The sequence below is a fragment of the Calypte anna genome, chromosome W (genome assembly GCF_003957555.1).
Source record: "Calypte anna isolate BGI_N300 chromosome W, bCalAnn1_v1.p, whole genome shotgun sequence".
NCBI classification, from domain to species: Eukaryota; Metazoa; Chordata; class Aves; order Apodiformes; family Trochilidae; genus Calypte; species Calypte anna.
The window spans coordinates 20101466-20124794 of record NC_044276.1 but is presented as its reverse complement, the minus strand read 5'-3'; the positions used below and the strand labels follow the sequence as shown (position 1 = coordinate 20124794).

The 23329-nt window shown below is 40.7% G+C and overlaps 1 protein-coding gene across 1 annotated transcript in view; it reads left to right on the top strand.

The window, feature by feature from the left end:
- LOC103534790 (collagen type IV alpha-3-binding protein-like) overlaps window positions 1-12916 on the top strand; it is a 204049-nt gene extending 191133 nt beyond the window's left edge. Inside the window, exons 15-18 of the mRNA XM_030468387.1 lie at window positions 819-947; window positions 3285-3414; window positions 11559-11695; window positions 12872-12916. Coding sequence (XP_030324247.1) covers window positions 819-947; window positions 3285-3414; window positions 11559-11686 — 387 coding nt within the window. The 3' untranslated portion in view covers window positions 11687-11695; window positions 12872-12916. The remainder of the gene's footprint in view (window positions 1-818; window positions 948-3284; window positions 3415-11558; window positions 11696-12871) is intronic.
- The last annotated feature ends 10413 nt before the right edge of the window (window positions 12917-23329 follow it).

Sequence of the window (23329 nt, the reverse complement as noted above, 5' to 3'; positions counted from 1 at the left end):
CATATGAAGCAAACTGAAGCAATAAATTGACATTGACTACAAGGAATACCACTGTATCATATTCTTTATTGAAATAATGCAAGCTATTGTTGACCATGATTAGTTGACATAAGCATTTGAATTATGAGGTGGTATGATTGCTGATACAACATTTATTCTTTTAACTTCATTATATTTTTTCATCCTAACCAGTTCTGATGTAGATTTACTAAAATGTTCATTTGTCTTATAACCCTATAACTGTAACCTAACAGGTTAAAAAAATTGGGAATGTACTGTACAAATTCATCTTTAATCTTGCATTATTCCACGTATTAGTATACTCAGATATTTAAGCAAATCTATTATTTTACAATTTTATTAGTAGTTACCTTAAAACTAGCATAATAACAGACTCCTATTTTTTAATAAGGTAGTTGTGTTAACTGTATCATGTTGTAGCAAAAGACAGACTTTTTCCCCCTATTGATTGTCAGGAAAATAGCGTGTGTGGTTTTACTTTATTTTATCAGACACTTTGCTTCAGTTGTCTACTGAAAAAGTAATTGCATCTTGTCTCTCTTCCTTTCAAAGTTCTTAAACTTTTTCCTTAATTTTTTTTTAAATGAAGTGTCAGCATATGACTTGATAGACATCAGTACAACACGTGTTCTGTTTCAGTTTTGAAAATTGTATGAAATTATTAACTTGAAGAAAATTTTTTACTTAAATAACAAGACTGACCTGTTTTGCCTTGTTTGTTTTTTTCCTTTATCTAAGGATAATAAGTACTTAATTTGCAAAACTGGAAAAGCTTATATTCAGGTGTTTCTCTGCAGAGGGTGTGGCCAGCTTCTCAAAGGGATGTGCTGTATTTGTCTGTCATCAGAAAGATACCAGCATTCAGTGAAAATGATCCTGAAACATGGATTGTGTGCAATTTCTCTGTGGAACATGACAGTGCTCCTGTAAGTGTAATTGTCATTCTATCGATTTCTGCTTTTAAGTACCATGTTTCTATTATGTGGTGATGGTCTTGCAATACTACTGAAAGGGGGAGGGGTATGCAAAAATATAGTTTGTTTAAACATGACATGATGAAGGCGTTCTGAGCCAGCTCTCATGAATCCCAGACCCTGGAGATAAGGAAAAAGGTCTGGAGAGAGGAAGACTTCCCCTTGTTAGACGAGGACCAGGTTAGAGACCACTTGGCCAAACTGGACAACCATAAGTCCAAGGGCATAAATAGGATTCACCTGCAAGTGCTGAGAGAACTGACAGATGTTATTGCTGGGCCACTCTCCATCATCTTTGAAAGGTCCTGGAAAACAGGAGAGGTGCCTGAGGACTAGAGGAAGGCAAATATCACTCCAGTCTTTGAAAAGGGCAAGAAGAATGACCCAGGAAACTACAGACCAGTTAGTGTCACTTCTGTCCCTGGAAAGGTGATGGAGCAAATCATTCTGGATGTCATATCTAAGCATGTGAAAGAAAAGAAAGTTCTTAGGACATCCATTCAACCAAGATTAAATCATGCTTGAGCAATCTGATAGTCTTCTACAATGTCATAACTGTCTGGTTATATGAGGTGAGAGCAGCAGATGTAATCTACCTTGACTTCAGCAAGGCTTTTGACACTATCTCCCATAATATCCTCATTAAGAAACTCAGTAAGTGTGTGTTAGATGAGGGGACAGTGAAGTGGATTGAGAGCTTGGTTGAGTGACAGATCTCAGAGGGTGGTAATCAATAGAGCGGGGTCGAGTTGGAAGACTGTAGCCAGCAGTGCCTGCAAGGGTTCAGTACTGGGTCTGGTCTTGTTCAACATCTGCATCAATGACCTAGATGAGGGGACAGAGTGTACCCTCAGCAAGTTTTCTGATGACACAAAACTAGGAGCAGTGGCTGACACACTCTCAGAGGGCTGTGCTGCTATTCAGTGTGACCTGGACAGACTGGAGAGTTGGGCAGAGAGGAACCTAATGAGGCTCAAAAAGGACAAGTGTAAGGTCCTGCACCTGGGGTGGAACAATCCCATGCATCAGTATAGGTTAGGGGGTGACCTGCTGGAAAGCAGTCCTGAGGAGAAGGATCTTGGAGTTCTGGTAGACAATAAGTTAACCATGAGCCAGTGTTGTGCCCTTGTGGCCAAGAAGGCCAATGGTATCCTGGGATGCATTAGAAAGAGTGTGGCCAGTAGGTCAAGGGAGGTCATCCTTCCCCTTTATTTTGCCCTGCTGAGGTCTGGAGAGAGTCTAGAGGAGGGCAACAAAGATGATTGGTGTGAAGAAAGGTTGAGAGATCCTGGGACTGTTTAGCCTGGATAGGAGAAGCCTGAGAGGAGACCTTATCAGTGTCTATCGATATCTAAAGGGTGAGTGTAAGGATGGAGCCAGACTCTTTTCAGTAGTGCCCAGCAATAGGACAAGGGGCAAAGAGCACAAGCTGGATCAATTAAGTTCAATTTAAACATGAGGAAAAACTTCTTTACTGTAAGGGTCACAAAGCACTGGATCAGGCTTCCCAGAGAGGTGGTGGAGTCTCCTTCTCTGGAGACATTCAAAACCTGCCTGGCTGCAAACCTGTGTAATGTGATCCAGGAAATCCTGCTCTAGCAGGTGGGTTGGACTAGATGATGTCTAGAGGTCCCTTCCAACTCCGATGATTCTGATTCTGTGATTCTGTGAAAAGCTCTCTTACCTTATCTAAACAGTTGGCAGATCTAAGCTGTTTCAGAAAAACAAGCAAAATTTCTAGAGTTGTGAAAACATTTTAAGAAACTGAGGTTACTTCATATGGAATTAAATCGGTAACTTCAGTATTGTCAAACATGGGAATAGGCTTGTGTAACTGTAGATATGCAATCTGTTAAACCTCTAGCTTAAACAGTTCTGCCTTGGTTCTGTGAGATAGTAACAATTATTGTTTTCTTTGGAGTATTTCTGTGCTGATTGCTATGCCATTGCCTGCTTACAAGGGCAAAGTTACTAACTGATATTTGTAAATACTGATTTGTTATTCTTTAGATGTTTCCTTACTTGTCACAGTAATTGAAATAATTCACTGTATTAAATGTCAGAAACCTGACATTCAAGCATTTGTTTAACCCTTTCCCTATTCTTTATGTGCATTTCATTCATATTCATGGTACATCCATGTAGTGCTAGAATGTAAACTCCCCAAAACACAACTTTTGGAGTGTCTTAAATTTTTTACTAAAGTAAAATTTTAGCATTCAAGTATGCTGACATAAACTTGGTTTGAAGCTTACACTTTTTGTTTTGTTTTGTTTCTTTGGGGGGCAGCTGAACAATTGTTGTGTCCGCGCCAAAATAAATATTGCTATGATTTGTCAGACATTAGTAAGCCCGCCAGATGGGAATAAGGAAATAAGCAGGGACAATATCCTGTGCAAGATTACATACGTAGCTAATGGTAAGTAAATTTTTTCAGTATGACATATATAATATATGCAAATTCTGGGGAGCTGAATATTGGCAATAAAGGTTGATTCAGTTTTCTGTTGAATTTATATATAGTATCACATTGTGGTCTTCATGGTCAAAAAGACGTGAATTAATGTGCTACATCACTCAGTGAATGGGATCTTTCACTGTGTAGTTTTCTGTGAAGAATAAATTAATGTGTAGCACAGTCCTAAGGACAGAACCTTGGGGTGGTAGGAGGGTGGGCAGAAGAAATGTCTGCAACTGAAATGACTTAGCATAAGCTATTATTTTCAGTAATAATCTTGGATTTTTTATTTGTGTATTGCTGTCAATTTTTCCTGTATTTCCTCTATTAAATCCTGTACAACTAATACTATATTATGTTAAACTCTGGGGTAAGCTGCTGAAGAAGAGAGTGGATCAGGCCAAGCTGTTTGTGTGAATTTACTTTATGTAGAATTAGAACTTGTAATATATGTTAATGAATTTATGTTCATAACCAGTAGAATTCAGGGATAAACTAAGAAAGAAGTGACCAAAAGCAGATGAGACATGCCAAGACCCTAACAGGATTAACTTCTGTCTTGGAGATAATTAGAAGTGTAAATTCTGGCACCACTGAGACGGCTGGGCACTGGGGGAGTGCAAACACCGGCACGAAAGGCAGGATGAGGCTGCCAGAACTAGCAGATAAGGGGAAGTTTTATTGCAAGGGTCCAATTATCCTCTATAACAAGGGGATGAAGTCATCAAGAGCAAGAAAGGTAAAAAGTTCAACCCTGAGGAAGACTTCATTACTTCATCTGAAGACCCCCAAAGACCCCCGAACACATCCCCAAAAAGACAACTCCGCCCAGACTCCACCTGTTATGAATATGTATGTAAGGATGATGTGACCTACCCTTTTACTGTATAAATATCCTAACCCTTTCCCTTAACCCTTGGAACTCCTTGTCCAGCGCTAGCTGGGGGTTTCCCCGGATTCGAAAATAAATACCTTTGCTGTTTAAAGACTCAAACTCTGTCTCTAAACAGTTTTGCTTGGCCTTTTTCGGCTTCAGTTACTCCAGTGCATTGATGATAACTTCTTGATGCAATTGGTAGAGGAGCCAACTAGGAGTGGAGCATTGCTGGATCTTGTCCTAACCAACAAGGAGGGCCTGGTTGAAGCAGTGAAGGTTGAGGGGAACCTTGGGTGCAGTGACCATGAGATGGTGGAGTTGAGGATCTTATGTGATTGAAACAGGATTCCAAGTAGAATCACAACCCTGAACTTTGGAAAGGCCAACTTTGCCCTCTTTAAAATAATTCCTGTGTGAAATCCTATGGGACAGGGTACTAGAAGGTAAAGGAGCCTAAGATGGATGGTTAACGTTCAAGGACCACTTCCTCTGAGCTCAAGACTGGTGCATACCAATAGGAAGGAAATCAAGAAAGGGAACTAGCAGACCAGTATGGTTAAACAGGGAGCTTAATAATTAATAGGTAAACTCAAATGGAAGAAGAGAACCTACAGATTGTGGAAGGCAGGGCTGGCCACTTGGGAGGAATATAAGACTGTTGTCCGAGAATGCAGAGAGGCAACTAGGAAAGCTAAAGCCTCCTTGGAAGTAAACCTTGCAAGAGAGGTTAAGGACAACAGGAAGGGCTTCTTTAAATACATAGCAGATAAAACTAACACTAGAGGCAATGTAGGCCCACTGCTGAATGAGGTGGGTGCCCTGGTGACAGAGGATACAAAGATAGAATTGCTGAATGCCTTCTTTGCCTCTGTGTATACTGCTGAAGGGTGTCCTCAGGAGCCCCAGGCCCCTAAGGCTGCTGAGGAAGTCAGGGTAAAAGATGAGTTTGCCTTGGTTGATGAGGGCTTGGTTAATGATCAGTTAATGAGGCTGGACATCCATAAATCCATGGGTCCAGATGGGATGCACCCGTGGGTGCTGAGGGAACTGGCAGATGTCATTACTAGGCCACTTTCCATCATCTCTGGTGCTGTCTCCAGGCACATCAAGGATGAGGCTTATCAGGAGCAGTCAACATGGCTTTACTAAGGGGAAGTCATGTCTGGCCAATCTGATAGCCTTCTATGAGGATGTAACTAGGTGGATAGATAATGGCAAAGCAGTAGACATAGTTTATCTTGATTTCAGGAAGGCATTTGACACCGTCTCCCACAGCATCCTTGGAGCTAAACTGAAGAAGTGTGGCCTGGATGATCAGGTGGTGAGGTGGATCAGGAGCTGGTTGATGGATAGAAGCCAAAGAATTGTAGTTAATGGGATGGAGTCTAGTTGGAAGTCTGTTTCTAGTGGAGTCCCTCAAGGGTCAGTTCTGGGACCAGTACTATTCAATATATTTATTGATGACCTGGATGAGGGCGTAGAGTGTACTATGAGCAAGTTTGCTGATGGCACAAAACTGTGTGGAGTGGCTGACACCCCAGAAGGCTGTGCTGCCATTCAGAGGGACCCGGACAGACTGGAGAGTCAGACAGGGACAAATTCAATGAATTACAACAAGGGCAAGTCTTGCATCTGGGAAAGAACATCCCCAGGTACCAGTATAGGTTGGGGAGTGAGCTGTTGGAGAGCAGCAAAAGGGAAAGGGACCTGGGGGTGCTGGTGGATGGAAGGATGACCATGAGCCAACAATGTGCCCTTGTGGCCAAGAAGGCCAATGGCATCCTGGGGTGCATTAGAAGGGGTGTGGTTAGTAGGTCAAGAGAGGTTCTCCTCCCCCTCTACTCTGCCCTGGTGAGGCTGCATCTGGAATATTGTGTCCATTTTCCTTTCCTGGAGACATTCAAACCCCCCCTGGACCTGTTCCCATGTGACCTCCTGTAGGTGACCCTTCTCTGGCAGGGGGGTTGGACTAGATGATCTTTCGAGGTCCCTTCAGACCCCAAACTTCCTATGATTCCCAATTATGTAAAAAATACATTTTTGTTGACAAGTTCTAAACTGTGATTATATGTGGAAAATCCGCGGAGGTTTAAGGACAACACGTAGTCACAAATATGGTTAAAGTGAAAAGTGAAGTCGTTTATTAACAATTCATACTCGCTTTATATAGAGCACTAGTGTATATAACAATATCTTGCAGGTGGCTATATCTTGGCCACAAATCCTGTTCTCACAGAACTTCTGTTGGCTACATCATTACTCTGCTATTCTTCTTTTCTGTTGCCAGCTCCCTTATCTTTTCCCATAGCTCATCTTTCAGTAACCTTGAAACTAGGCCTCAAGGCCCTTAGCTTACTCTAGCTAAAGCTAAATAGTCAGGTTTGCTCACGTCTGTTTTCTTCCAGTTTCCCAACATATCCCCCTTTTTGTTTTTGAGCAATTGAGACTTACTTCATCACGCAAGATAACATGCAAATGATACATTGCCATAACCAACATACTAATAATACAAAAGCAATAATAACATACTAATAATCAAAACCAATAATAACAAATATAATTGATAAACCTTGTCTAATAAAATCTCTGAGCTATCCCCATGTCCTTAAATGATTTAACCATTCACTTAACCCAGTATATGCAACAGTTAATTCTTTCATGTTATCTTAATCAATCGTTTTTGGTTGTGAATTGACTCTGAATGATGAGGTAAATTCATGCAAATACACACCATCCAAGTCTTCACAAACATAACCTAAAAGCTAACAATAAAAAGTCAGTGGCAGCACGATATTGTAAAACTGTGTGTTTGACACTATCAACATCTTTTAGCATCTGTGTTAAAATACCAGAAGTTAAGTTCATCTGCTTAGCAGTGCAACAGAAGAGCACAATCGACAATCAACATATAGATGACGGATCCCATAATCAACATATAAATGATCACATGAATCACAACATTAACAAAAGCCTGTTATCAATACAATACAATACAATATGAAAAGCACATTTCACACTGCAGTGGAAGGACTTAAATAACTTTTTAGTATGAGGAAGGTCTGGTGTCTACCGGCGCGTAGAGCCAAGAGGGTAGAGGAGGCTTATCTGACAAAAATTCGTCGGGGGGCCCCAAAAGCGTCCACAGACCCCTCCCAGGTCATGGCAGTGGAGTCCTGGTTTCCTCCATGGTTGCCAAATTGAGGCCCAAAAAGGCCTAATAAAATTGTTTAGAGACAGAATTCCAAGCCTTTAAACAGCAAAGGCACACTCCTTCCCCCCCCCCCTTTTTTTTTTTTTTTTTTCTCTGCTGTGGTGTCTGCAGCAGGGCTCATTTTCTGAGCAGCAGGAGTGTGTGCGGGGGGGCGAGAAGCGGCTGGGGAGGCAGGAGTGGGGGTTCTCTCTGTACGAGGGTATGAGGAGCAGCTCTCACTCTCCGCAGCAACTCTCGGCCTCCGAAAAGGCATACTCATTCTCATAATTGCATTTTTTTTTTCTTACTCCTCACCAATATATGAGAAAAATTAACAACAACCACTAGAAGATTCAAAAGTGAAATGATATTGCTACTAAAATCTGGTGGAGTTAGCCTAAAATAAAATTAAGTGGTACAATCTCCCAAACCAAAACTGCAAGTATAATTACCAACCAAGTTGTTTTTTTTTTTTTATCTCTGTATGAAACACCAGTGCACCATGCACCACAATATACATCAATATTGAGGACCATATTGCAATGATGGTCCTTAAGCAGCTTTATCTGCTTCTAGCATTCACTCAGAAGCTTCTAACAATTGGGCTGCTGTAGCACCTTTTGGTAGTAGTCCTAATGCACATTTAGTTTTTTCATTAGCATTGTCATATGCTAACACATAAAATTTTTTTTTCGTCTCTTCTGACAAATCCAGATGTGATGTTATTGCTGAATATAAGCAATCCACAAATTTTGAATATGGCTCTGCTCCCTCTTGTTTAATATTTGTAAAAGAGGGGGCCGCTTGTGCAGGATCATGAACAGTTTGCAAAGCTTTATACGCCAATTCTTGTGAAAGTTGTAACACTTCAGTTTGAAACCGTGCCTGCAAATCTGTACATACAAAAGGACCAGCACCGAGTAACATTTGTGCTTGCACTCTGTATAATGCATCGGTGTTCTGTCTAGGAATCACAGCTGCATTTTCACACAGCATTTACCATTTATGATGAAATTGCAATTGTTGAGAAGGAGTTAACAGAGTATTAATGAGCATTTTTGTGTCATATGGCGTCAACAATTGAGCAGTAAAAAGATGCTGAAAAAGAGATTGAGCAAATGACGATTTCAAACCATACTGCGTAATGGCAGCTTTGGCTTCTTTTATCATTTTCCAGTCTAATGCGACCCATTGACCTCCTCCTCCTGGTCCCACATTCACTGGAAAAGCCATTGGACCCATGTTGGGAACCATTTCTCCTTCAACTATAGCATTTTGAATAATTCCCTTCCATCTAGTTACCGGATCCATACTTCCACCCCCCCCGCTATCCTTCCACCACCCTCCCCTCCCCGTGTTGGATCTGTAAGAGGTGGAGCGGTGGGTGTTAAAGGGTTAAGGGAAGTAGGAGCAGGAATAGGGAACAGATCAGGAGGTAAAAATGGATTAGTGCCCCTGGGTTGTTCACAGTGTTTCCCGGAGCAAAAACTAGGGGTTTTTTTCAGACGTATACTCATCCTTGGTCTCCATTTCTTTCTGGTTTTTTCCAGTAGTTCCCTTAGTTGCTTGTCTCCGAGTCCCAGTTCTTTCCTTGGCTGTTTCTCTATAGCAGGCACTGATGGTGTTGACAGGTGAAGCAGAGGATTAATTGATGGCAACTGTGGTCAATAAGATAAATCAGGCGTCCGAGGTGGAAAGGTGGCAGAGCGGCCAGGAGCTGCAGCAGGCGGGTGCGAGATGGGGAGTCTGCATTCCAAGATTCCTCGCCTGTGTTCTCCGGCTTTTCTCCCTCTGGGTCCTCTGACGATTCTGGTGGTGTTTTTGGTCACTTTTGGTTTTGCTTCTCGGTCCCATTTTTGCTTTCCATCCGACCCCCAGGGTCAAATGGCACCGTTGGCTGAACTTGAATCAGTACAGCCCCTGCAGGTGCCGGTGGAGGTATTTTAGGTGTCTCAAATAACTGTTTAGAGGTTAAGTTCATATTTTGAGTATTCATCAGTACTGGTAGATAAGGCGTTAAGGCAGCAAACACTGAGGCTGCTTCTTTTTCACTTTCCATCTCTTTAAAGGTTTCTCTAATCAATTTCCAGAGTGTCGCTAAACGTCATGCCTCCTTATCTCCATCGCTAATTTTATCCCATAGGGCAGTACCTATGGCTTCCCAAGTAGGTAACTCAAAAACAGTACCCATCGAGGGGATCAAGTCTCTATCCCGTGCCCATTTCAGTAATTCTCGTAAGGTCCTGCCTTCGTGTGATAAACCTCTCTTAGAGAGAATACATTGGAGGAGCTTAACTACTGCCTCTTCATCTTTAGAGTGTAGACCCCATCTCCTCCCCAACCACTCACCTTTTTCCTGGCGAGATTCTTCAATTCCGAGCTCGTTTATTCTGTAGCTGGGCACCAGCTACATAGACTGCCGGGGCAGCAGTCTCCTTTCCACTGGTTTCTCCGCGCCTGCCGCACTGTTGCTTTGTTTGGCTTTCTCGCTTACCCTCTCATCCCAGCTGTCTTCATCACTCCTGGGAAGCAACAGCGAGAGGGTCCCTGTTTGGGCGCCAAATGTGGAAAATCCACGGAAGCTTAAGGACAACACGTAGTCACCAATATGGTTAAAGTGAAGTCGTTTATTAACAATTCACACTCTCTTTATATAGAGCCCTTGTTTATATAATAATATCTTGCAGGTGGCTATATCTTGGCCACAAATCCTGTTCTCACAGAACTTCTGATGGCTACCTCATTACTCTGCTATTCTTCTTTTCTGTTGCCAGCTCCCTTATCTTTTTCTCATAGCTCATCTTTCAGTAACCTTGCAACTGAGCCTCAAGGCCCTTAGATTACTCTAGCTAAAGGTAAATAGTCAGGATTGATCACGTCTGTTTTCTTCCAGACAGTTTCCCAACAATTATATAGGAAGTGTCTGCTTTTTCAGCAAAGTACTTGACCTGTGAATTTAAGCATATTTTAGAATCAGTTCAAATTTTGTTTCAGGTGCTTTAAAAATAATTTGTAAAACAGTCACTGTATAGCAATTCTGCAAACAAATGCAGCAGTTATTGAAAAGTTAAGAGTGAATTCTATTTTCTCTGAAATAAGAAGTAACTTGAGTCTCTTTTTCTGTTGTTTCTTGGAAGTACTTAAAGAATATCATCTTTCATCTGGGCATTCACCAGAGAACACATCAGGTTTAAAATTTTCTAAATAGTGACATCATAGAACTGGACTGAATTACAGTATTTAGTAGGATGTTGTTACGATCCGAGTTATTATTTATATTTTGCGAGGAAAATTCAGCCACTGACTCAGACACGACGCTTGAATTAAAACTAACCAGACTGTTGGATTTAAAATTAGTTACAAAAGTTTATTTCTAAACAGGGAAAGCCGGTTTTACTAGCAACAAGGCCTTTTGTATAAAGTAATCACCTCAATCGATGGTCGTTAAGAGTAATAAAGGGAGAAACAAAAGAGAGAGAAAATATCACCGTCCGCGCAGGGCCAGGCCTCGGGCTGGAGGGTTGCTTCTGGTTTTCGCTGTTGAGTCGCTGCTCTGTCTTTCCGTAGCTGGAAATCGGGGTGACGAGTTGAGGATGCGTCGAGCCGAAGAAGCGCGCCTTTCCCGTCTTTTCCTAGGGTTATTTATCCCCCAAAAAGAAAGGGGGGGTCCCTTCATTCAAGATGGCCCTGATACATACAAATCTCCAGGCTTCCTGGGATGAGTCATTTCTTATCTTTGTGTCCTGGAACCCTGCTAGGTTTGGGCGACCAGGTGTCTGTCAGGCATTCCTTGAGATAAACATATGGTAATTTACCAGCCGGGTGAAGGAAAAAACTGGACCGAGAGACATATTTTATATTTTCAGTTCCACATGTATACCACAGATGTGCTACAATACAAGCTGTAAGGGTGTACATTCTGCTGGTTATTCTTTCCTGTTACTTCAGAAAGAGTTGCAGGAATACAAACTAATTTTCTTTTCTAGCTTTTAGCAGATGTGCTGTATTTTCAATGTCTGGCTTCCTGTCTACTTCTAGTAAACCCAGGAGGATGGGCACCAGCATCAGTATTACGGGCAGTGGCAAAACGAGAATATCCGAAATTCTTGAAGCGTTTTACGTCATATGTGCAAGAGAAAACAACAGGAAAGCCTATTTTATTCTAGTATTAACAGGTAGACATTCATATTTTTTTTATTCTTGATTCACTGTTTTAAATATTTAAGGCCAAATAGAAGTATGCAATCTAGAAATGTCTTATAATTAGCATGAATTCAGTGCTTAGTTTTAATATATGTATGCAATATACTTTTTAAAACATGCATATAACTCGTGTGTATTATAACGAAAAATAAGGGCTTCACAAGTTGTCAAGCATTAATTTTTGTAGACTTTTACTAGTTATTCTTGCAAGTTTTTGCATGCATGTTTAATTTATGTAGAAGTATAAAAGGATGAACTATTTATTCTCAGCTATCACAGGCATTTTACACTTGTTCTAAAAAGAATACATACTGAAGTTTCTTTAGAGTCTCATGATATTTTGATATCTTATATCCTGGTTATAATTGCATATCTGATAGAATATTATGAAGGTCAAAGTATTCTTTTTTATTGACAGAATAGTTTAGATATAAGATTTCTATTAATGTAACTTTTCTGACAAACCAGTATCAAATACTGGAGTATTTAAAAGACTGTGACTTAAAATTTAAGTCTTTCTAATGACCTTAAGAAAGAAAATTTACAGATGCTTTCTGAAGTTAATGGATGTATTTTAATGGCATATGTCATTGGGCTAATCAAAAATTATTTTAATGTTTAAATGATGATGTGACATTAGAAAATAATTTCTTTATCACTTTTGGGGGTGTCTGAATCTGTCAGATGTAAGCCTTTGTGCTAAGTAAGGCTTTGCTTAATTTTTGTTAGTGTAGACTCTTGCCATGTACTTCATTACATATAACTATAGTGTGAAACCACCAAATTTCAGCTACAAAGTAGAATTTGGTAGCTTGATTATTAGAGTATGATTTGAAAATTAGTTTGTATCACTTTTCTATGCATGACATAGGCTACCTCTATTTTAGGTTCTATTTATTATGTCAGACTTCAGAAGTCTTAGTAGTTTGATCCTGCTGTAACAGGTAGCCCTGTAACAATTAACATTTTAAATTAAATATTGTTAGAGAACTAGTGTAGGTGAACCATTTAAAACATGGCTGTCATGATCCATAAGTTAAAACATAACAATAGCAGTGCTGATACTATTTAAGGGGTTTAACAAGTTCTTGTTTTCCTATTAGTGTTAAAAAATTTCAGTACTGTATTTTGTCTTTGCTTATCTGCAGTGATCAGAACAAGACTGGGTGAGCATTCCATGTTGAATTGACCATGCGTAGAGCACTCCATGCTGGAATGAAGTATCTAGTCTTTTTATGGCTGATGTTCTAGGCTTTCTATACTGAAGTAAAGAAGTGTTGTGACACCATGAGGCTGAACATTTAACACTAGCTGTCTCCTAAATTTTCTTGCAGAATTGGTGTGTAATTATAAATGGTATTGATAAAATGTATATGGTACTTTTATTTGCTCGCTTTAGAAGAGGAAGAATGTGCACAACATGGAATCACCCACATGGGTTACTGCTTGCAGAATTTCATGGACAACATTCCTAAGATACTCATGTGGATTCTGTGCATGTCTAAAAAGCACAAAAGGCAAATGTGCATATAGCATACTATATGTGCTTTATATACACAAAAATCTGTGGTATTTTGGAAGGGAGAGAGTGAGTTCAGTAAAGTCTAGATGACTTATTGGCAGGTTTTGTTTTTCTTTGTATACTCATAGTTCATTGCTGCTTGTTTCTATAACGAATCATCTTGTTATATAAAATAGTTAATAATTGAGGGCTGTCAATATCCTTAGTACTTTGACTTTTGTCTTACTCCAATGAAGATCTTTGGCTCTGAAGGAGTAAGAGTTTGAAAAGCTTTTTTTTTCCAGATATCTTTATATTTCTATTGCATTTTTTAGTCATGTAATATGTGCTACAGAATTTTTATTAAACATGATCCAGAAATTTCTAAGATTCTGTATGAGAGGGCAAGAGACAGCCTCAATGTGAGAAGTCACCTGTCCATGGCATATGTGGACTGCTTTCTTGCATGATATCTGGGGCTTTCCCAAAGCGGTGAGAAAGTACACTATAATAATTTATTGAAGTAATTTGGACTACATAGAACAATGTTCCCAGTCTAGAATGAATATGAAGACATCAATTTTAGATCCTGCACTTGTTTTCCTCATCTTAATAAAGCCATGCTATGAGGTTTGTGTAGAAAATGAGTTGCAATGATATTTGCCTCTTGATCAAAAAAAACCCCATTAGAGCTATAAGGATGTGCCGTTCTTATTGGATAGTTCCCTCTAGTTGCTGTGAGAATTTAAATGTCAGATATTTGCCTGCCTTGAATTCTGCAGATGTTCATTGAGAGCACTCTGGCAGACTGACTTTGAGGTCTTTTATTCATGTCCTGTAGCTGGAAACTCTTCAGAGACGGGTGTTTCACTGACCTGTGTATCTCAAGAAAGAAGTTTCATATATATACATTTTTTTTTTTCCAAAAGAAAGCTGAAAGTCTTATTTGATAAGATTATAGAAGGTACTGGAAAAGAAATAAAAGATAGTACCTTAATGGAGATATGGTGAATGATTAAATTTGATCTTCACAGTGTTGAAAAAACAACTTTATCTGTCCATTTCTATAGAAATAAAATCATACATAATACACAATTACACATGCATTTAGATTTAATGCTCTATAACTCTTCCCTTTTTATTTGCCTTTTTCTAGTGATGTGCATGGAATATGCCTTATTACAATTATTCTTTTAATTTGAATATGTAAAAAGTGCCTATATGTTAATGCTAATAAGGCAAATAAGATGAAAATTTGTACATGTTTACTATATCACCAGTGAACATTATATATAGTGACGTTACAAAAAAAATCTTATCTCAAACGTACTGCATCATTTTACAGTCAACCAAGCAACGGTTCATTACACCATAGCCACTGGTGGGAATGCAAAAAAAAAAAAATCCAACATGTAAAGATTTTTAACTCCTTACTTGCCATTTCTGGTAATGGTTGAACACAAGCTAGTAACTTTATTAATTTAACTGGATTGATTTTACAAGGCTTTATTTTCAATGGTATGGAAATTTTACAAAGCAGTGTAGAAATCTTGCATTATTAGTTACATTTGTACTAAATGTGATGTACTTTTGCAATTTATTCTGTAAATAAAATTAAACTACAGATGCTATTTGTAAAGAATATTTTACTTTTAGATAAAGGCATTGATACTTCACTACAGCTTGCCCTGCCCAGTCAGAGTTGTAAATGGCTTCTTAAAGAATGAGGAAGGATTTAAAACATTGAGAAATAGCTATTAATTGACCTCTTTAAAAACAAATGAAAAGGGGCAGCTCTTTATTGCCCTCTCAGATTGTCCATATGCAAGTAGCCACTAGGTCTTTTCTTCCAGAAGAGATTTTCCTCTTATGTTTTTTTTAAATTTCCCATCTCTTGAGCATACCCTTCTTTATAGTCACTGCCATATATCTGTGCACTCCAAGTTCTCCCTGTTAATGGACTTATAGTATTTACACAGCTGAGGTCCTTGCAGAAGCATCCCATTACTCTAGAACAGCTGTTTTTTATAAGCTGAACCAATTTGAAAGGCCATGAACACAGATATCTTCTCTATCAGATATAATTCACTGAATATCTGTGTCCATTTTGATAATTTGGATGTTGCTGAACTAGATCTGAAAGGAAATTACTTGGTAGAACTTGTATTGGGAATGAGGATGAGAGATGGTAATTGTTATCCTGTCTGAAAATCTGAACATGTTATTTTGACAAATTTATCTGAAAAATGTGATGTACTTTAGGGAAAAAAAAATACCTTTTACTTAATTGCACTGAAATGTCATATCTGAAGTTGTGCAGATTCACTTTAATCAGTTTTCCACCTGTATTTTATCAAGTTGTACAGATAACTGTATTTTAATTGCCACTGTTCATCTACAGACTCAAAACATGAATCATGTTTTTGAGTACCTTGAGTGTGTAGAGTGTAACTGTTCTATAATAGCTTTATGATCCTAATGATAAGTTTTAAAAATATAAAAGGAGTTGTCTCTTTTGTGTTACAATCACAAACTTTAAGCTGGGATTTAAAAGTGAAAAGTATTAAATATAAGAAAAATACTGGTTTCTAGTTATTTTTAACTTTCAGTGATTTGGAGAAACTTAATATTAAATACTTATCTTTTAACCTACTTTTAGATCATATATAAAGTTATATACGATATAATTGTCTTGGGTAAGTGCAGTGGTGTTTTGGAGGCAGGGGGGCAACAGGGGTGGCTCCTCTAAGAAGCTGCTGGAAGCTCCCCAGTTCCAATGCCAGCCCTGCTTCTGGCCAAAGTTGAACAAATATGGGACGCTGGAAGCACCTCTGCCAGTAACATATTAAAGAAAAAGAAAACAAAACTAGAAAAAAAACCAAACCAAAACAAAACAAAACAAAACAACAACCTGCAGAGGAGAGGAGATGAGAGCAATGCCAGAGAAAAGACACCAAGGTCAGTGAGGAAAGAGGGAGAGAAGGTGCCCAAGCAGAGATTTCCCCACAGCCTGTGGTGAAATGGCAGGCTGTCCTCCTGCAACCCATGGAGGAGCATAGTAGAGCAGTCCCTGAAGGACCACAGTGGGGTAAATGTGGATTTATATCCCCTGAAGGATCATGGTGGGCAGATGTGGAGCTGCCACCTGTGCAGGATCACAGAGAAGGGCAAATGTGGATCTGCAGCTGTGAAGGACCCCATTCCAGGGGAGATGACCCTTCCCAAAGTAGACCATGACTATGTGGAAAGCCGATGCAGGAGCAGTCTGTTCTTGAGGAACTGCACCTTGTAGGAGGGACTCATGTCAGAGGGGTTTGTGAAGGACTCTCCCATGAGAGGGAGCTTGCATTGGAGTGGGGGAAGAATGTGAGGAGTCCTCCCCTGAGGATGAAGAAGTGGCAGAAACAATGTGTGGTGAACTGATTCCAAACCCTCATTCCCCATCCCGCTGTGCTGCTTAGGGGGAGGCAGGAGTGAAGCAATTTGGGCCTGGAAAGAAGGGAGGGGTTGGGGGGAAGGTATTAAGATCTGGTCATATTTTCTCTTTCTCCTGATAGATTAATTTTTTATTATTATTCTCAAATTCAGTTTTTCTGGTTTTGCCTGTTACTGAAACTGGGAAGTGAAAAATCTCCTTATTCTTGTCTCAATGAGCCTTTAGGTGGATTTTCTCCTCCCTACTCACAATGGGAGTGGGGGGGTGAGTGAGTGGAGGCCTTGTTGTTACCAGATGGGCCTAAACCATGACAATAATGTATGGAAAACTTTTCACAAGAAAGCAGCTGGCTTGCATTACCGAGGTTATGGAGATGGAAACAGTTTATATATTAAAAAGCTCATTTACCTAAGTCTTCACCAGCAAGGGCTCTAGCCACATCACCCAAGTTGCAGAAGGCAAAGGCAGGGACTGTGAGAAGGAAGATCCACCCACTGTAGGAGAAGAGCAGGTTCAAGACTACCTAAAGAACCTGAAAGTGCACAAGTCCATGAGACCTAACAAGATCCATCCAAGGCTTCTGAGGGAACTGGCAGATGAAGTTGCAAAGCCACTGTGCATCACATTTGAAAAGTCATGGCAGTCTGGTGAAGTTCACACTGACTGGAAAAGGGGAAACAACCCCCATTTTAAAAAAGGGAAAAAAGGAAGACCTTGGGAACTACAAGCCAGTCGGTCTCATCTCTGTGCCTGTCAAGATCATGGAGTAGATCCTCCTGAAGGCTCTGCTAAGGCACATGAAAAATGTGGAGGTCATTGGTGGCAACCAACGTGGCTTCACCAAGGGCAAGTTCTGCCTGACAAATTTTAGTGGCCTTCTATGATGGGGTCACAGCATCAGTGGACAAGGGGAAAGCAACTGACATAATCTACCTGGACTTGTACAAAGTGTTCAAAACTATCCTGCATGGTCTCTAAATTGGAAAGACATGGATTTGATCGATGCACCACTTGGTAAGGAAATGGCTGGATGTTTGCACTCAAAGAGTAGTGGTCAACAGCTTTATTTCCATATGGAGAAGAGTGATGAGTGGTGTTCCTCAGAGGTCAGTACTGGGACCAGTGCTGTTTAACATATTTGTTGTCAACATGGACTGTGGAATTGAGTGCACCCTAAGCAAGTCTGCTGATGACACCAAGCTGTGTGGTGTGATTGACACACTGGAGGAAAGGTAGGCCATCCAGAGGGACCATTATAGGCTTGAAAGGTGGGCCTGTGCAAACTGCACACTAGGCCAAGTGCAAAGTCCTGCACCTGGGTCAGGGCAATCCCAAACAAATACAGGTTGGGAAGAGAAAGGATTGTGAACAGCCCTGAGTATAAGGACACATGGTTGATGAAAAGCTCAACATGAGTTGGAAATGCATGCTTGCAGCCCACAAAGTCAACCATATCCTGGGATGCATCAAAAGAAGTGTGGCCAGGAGGATGAGGGAGGTGATTCTCCCACTCTACTCTGCTCTTGTGAGACCCCTTCTGGAGCACTGTGTCCAGTTCTGGAGCCCCCAACACAAGAAGGACATTGAGCTGTTGGAGTAATGCCAGAGGAGGGCCACAAAGATGACAGGACAGGCTGAGAGAGTTGGACTTGTTCAAACTAGAGAAGAGAAGGCTCCAGGGAGACCTTGTATCCACCTTCCAGTTTCTGAAGGGGGCTACAGAAAAGCTGGGGAGGGACTTTGTACAAGGGCCTGTAGTGATAAGATATGGGGTAATGGTTTTAAACTGGAAGAGGTTAGATTTAGGTTAGACATTAGGAAGAAGTTCTTTAGCTCAAGGGTGGTGAGATGCTGGAACAGGTTGCCCTGGGAAGTTTTGGAAGTTCAAGGACAGGTTGGATGGAGCTTTGAGCAACCTGGTCTAGTGGGAGGTGTCCCTGCCCACACAGGTGGACTTAGAACTAGATGATCTTTAAGGTCCATTCCAACCCAAACCATTCTATGATTTTGTGCTAACTTATCAGTGGCATGTTAAAAGATGTTCCTGTACAGTATTGTCTTAATATAGAGCACTTCAAAAGTTGTATTTAAGTTTTTGTCTCTGTTTGTAAAGAACTAAAAATGTTATGGAAATTTCCTTGGTACGAATGGAGATCCTGGACTGAGGAGTGACAGAGAGTAAACTTTTGTTTCCAAAGTATGACGAATTTTTAAGAACTGAAATGAGTTCCTTTGGAGCAAGCTTCCTTAAGAACAGGAATATCTGGTGTCTAACGGATCAATAACAATCCTACCTTCATTTGTTATGCAGGGATTTCTACTTTTTCTATAGTAATCAATAAAGTTGTAGTAACCTTACAAGTATGGAAGACTAGAGGAAAAACTTATAGAAAGCATTTACATGAACAAAAAGAAAATTTATATTAAGCTCAGCTACATCAGGCTTCAGGTAAATTGTCATGTGTCCTGGTTTGTGAGGACCAGGATAGAAAAACCCTGCCTGGGACACCACCACCAACTGACAACCTCTTCATGTTGCAGCTATAATGAGGAGCAGCTGAACCCATGGGAGGAGAGGATGGGTCATATGACCTAAATAAACCAAGCACAGTATTACTTCCCATTATAAAATGACTCCCAAGAGAACCCTCTGGGGGATTTTTTCCTCACTGGTGTGCTATCTAGTATTCTTGCTGTTCTTTGTTGTTTCCTCACTGGAGAAGGACAGCATTTACCAAGACAGGTCACCTTCTACCTACTACCTAAGTTTTTTCAACTGTAAAGTCTCTCTTCCTTATTCCCTTCTTCTCTCTGGGAGGGAAGTAGGAATAACAGAGAGCATCTGCCACTGCCCAGCTACTGTCCAAACCATGACATCATGGTTTAATGTTGGGCTGGCAATTAACCGAATAGAAGTAATTTGGATAAATATTCCACAGGCTTATTGATTCCTGCCCAATCCTGAGTGAGGACCATAAGCTGTCTGGTTTGCAGTATTCACAAAAAGGTAAAAGGTTTTTTCTAAATCGGGTAAACTTACTACAGGAGCCTCTAACAATGCTTTTTTAATTTCTTCAAATTTTAGATCATTTTCAGCAAACCACTTAAGCTGGTTATTTGTTAATTTTCCATACAAGAATTTTACCTTCTCACTACATAGCTTTCAAGCCATGGTCTACAATATCCTAATAAAATAAAATAAAAAAATAAAAATTCCTTCTTTTGGGGACCTATTATTAACTTTATCAAGGGCTCATTTGATGTTGTAGTCCCAAAAAAATAAAGCCCCTGACACCCCTATTCTCCTTTTAACATTTTTTCATCCTGCTCTTTCTTCCTACAGTTCTTCTGGATGTGCCCTCTCTTATTGCAATAAAAACAAAGAGGGCCCACTGGATGTCAAAGAAAATTCTGCTGCGATACCCCACGGAACCCGCCTGTTTTTTCTTGCCCTCTCATTCCCATATCTCTTCCTTGATTTACCTCCCTTACCTCTGCTACAAAAATTTTCGCCTTCGTCTTCACGTTCTCATCCCTCTATACACTTTCTGCGCTTCTCTCAACAGCTCTTTCAGACCTCTATCGGGCCAATCTTCTAATTTCTCCAGCTTTTTCCTAATGTCTGGGCAAGCTTTCCCATATCCTTTTTAAAACTTCTAACATCACTTGTATTAAGGGGAACTGTCACAAATCCTAATCTTCCTTGATTCCCACCAAGTGGTACTTCCCTTAAGGGACACGTTAAAGCAGTCTTGTGCTGCCTCTCTCAATCGGCTGGTCACCTTTCATTGATGGAGAAGGTGACGGAAGTATTGCCGGTGCCGGCGGAGAAACCGACGGCAGATTATGCAAATGTGGAGGAGGCAGACGGTCTAAAGGTTCTCATTTTTCTTTATCTTGGCTTCTCTTTTCATTCTCCTCCTCCCTAGGTTTTAATGTGAGGAGGGGCACTGAACATAAAGTAGAATTCTGGATCCATAAATATGCATAGTCACTTTCTTCCTGTGAAAATGGTTTTGGCCAAATTGTCATGCAATATTGCACTAATTTCATTTTAGTTTTTCCTTTTCTTTTTTCCCTTACTATCCCAATATTTAATCATAAGATCTAAAGGACTCTCCGAAGGAATATCTGGTAACTTCTCAATATTAGTCTGATCTAATCTCTTAGTATTCTTCTGTCTCATAATGTGAGGATTTTACTAGTGGCAATCCTCTCGCCCTTGGTTGCTTCACTAAGAGTGTCTTGCGGATGGCTTAAATACCTTATCACCCAACCACGAATCCTATAGGAATCTCTCCGGTCCTTCACCGGCCAAGTCCCTTGGGGGAGATTGGAACCGCGGTTAGAAGACCTCCACAATTGCTTTGGAACTAGGTTCCCTCTCAGTCACACTCTTACACACACACAAGCAACCAAATCCCACTCGACCAAACGGTATACACCTTTAATACTTATGACCCCGTCGTCTTCGTTCGGATCTTTGCGCGCAGAATTACGGGCAAAACACACTACTGCAGTCCACAAAAGATCTCATAAAAAAAAATTAAATTTTTGCTTATTGCAATTTCGGATTCAGGATTCTGTCAGTGAATCTGGGGGCCCAAAAAGGAGACACTGAAGATCGGTGGGGCGCCTCTCCAATCCGGACCTCAGTGCAAGCACCGAGAGGGATCCTGGACGAGCCCCCAAAATTGTTATAAATGACTAAGACTCGATATTCTGTTAATGGTTTAATTTAATTAAGAAAATTGCAATAAGCAAAACAGCGCTGGGTGCGTGTGAGTGGAGCGGAGACTCCCCACGGTCTTTCATAACAGGAGGAAAATTATGTTTTATAACAGGAGGAAAAAAGAATTTGTGCAATCTCTGGGAACAAAGCCAGGCTTTTGCAGGAAGATTACAGAGCCATGGTTTGTATATGCAGAGAAAAGACCCAAAAGGCTGAAATTGAACCAGAGTTGAAACTTGATAGTATTGTGTCAAACAACAAAAAAGGCTTTTTAAAGTATGTTACAAGCAAGAGGAAGAATAAAGAAAGCATTGGACTTGTTAATGATGGTCACCTGATTGACAGGGATGAAGAAAAAGCAGAGGCAGTCAATGCTTTTTTTTGTCTAGTCTTTAATAATACTGATAAAACCTTGGACTGCCCAAGCTTCTGCTTAGGATGACCATGAGTGGAACAGTGGAACAGTGACTTTCCATTTGTGGACACTGAAATTGTAAGGGATTATGTGAGAGTCTGATCTCACTGATTTGAATTTGTTTCAAAAGGACAATTTTAAAGTGAATAGTCCTGGCTAGGGTGGAGGACCTGGCCTGGCCAGAGTTGAGCAGGGGGTGACACCTGGAAAGAGATAAGAACTAAGAACTAATGTCTGGGTGGAGACTACTCCCCTTTTCTGAGGGCCAGCCTTCAATGCTGGGATGTCCCTCCAGGCACGATTACCCTGGCCAGGGTGGAGGTAGCCAACTTGATTGTACTTATGCTAATGTACCTGGCTAAAGTGGCTGGAACAGAGCAAGGAGTGTCACCTGGAAAGAGATAAGACCTGTGTGCTGGAAGACCCCCCCTCCAGGCAAGCCTGTTTTCAATGGCTCTGATGCTAAGGAACCTGGCCTGGCCAAAGCAGAACAGGGGTAACGCCTGGAAGGAGATAAGAACTGATGAGTGGGTGGGGGACTACACTCTTCTTAGGAAGGCGAGCCTGTCTGCAATGGCTCTTATGCCAATGACCCTGGCTTCTGTGGCAGCTGACCGACAGGTGCCCCTTTGGAACAAAAGGAACTCAGGGGTATATATGGCTGTCCATGGTGTGGCTGTTTTGTCATCTCTTGACCCACAGCCGTCTCCCATCGGACCCTTTCCAGGATCAGCGCCATCTTGAAGAAACTTGCTGGACAGCTGGACCCCTGGTGGTGACTCTCTCTCTCTGTCTCTCTCTCTCATGCTTTCTTCCCACTTTCTTACCCCTTTTTCTCTCCCACTTCTCTCTCTCTTATATCTTCTTTTCCTCTCTCCCTCTTTTGCCTGGATCTATCATTTTGCTTGTGTGCCAAATAAAAGTCTGCTTGCACCCGACCCTTCCAAGGTTGGACTTTGTTTCGTGGATCCAAAACAAAATAAATGTTAAGAAACATCAGGGAATGTGAGAGGGTGTAATATGGATACACTGAAAATAAAAAAAAATAACTCTTGAATCAGCAAGAATCCTAAATATCCAGTCCTCCAAAAGACTGGCAAAATGTGCTGAGATAGGTTATGAATAAAAATGGTGATCTGGAACTCACGTGTGCAGTTGGGCCAAAATGCTATCCTGTAAATTTGTGGTGGACACAGGTGCACAGATCTCCACACTCAGATCTGATGTGGGATTAATTCATCTTTGAAACCAATATTCATGAGCAGTGCTTTGGGCATGCCTGTTTTACAAAAAACTGCCAAAGTTTCCCTAAAGTTACTGGGAGACAAGGAGTTAATTAGAACCCAAATGACAGTAGATAGCATCCCTTATAATCTGTTAGAAATGGATGTTCTCCATTGGTCAGGTGTGGAGAGATGAAAATGGCTGCTTCAGGAACTTTGGCACGCCCACACTTAAAGTTAGATTGTTACAAACTGCTCCATGCCTCCGCCGAAGCAAAATTACCAATGTTAAACATTAT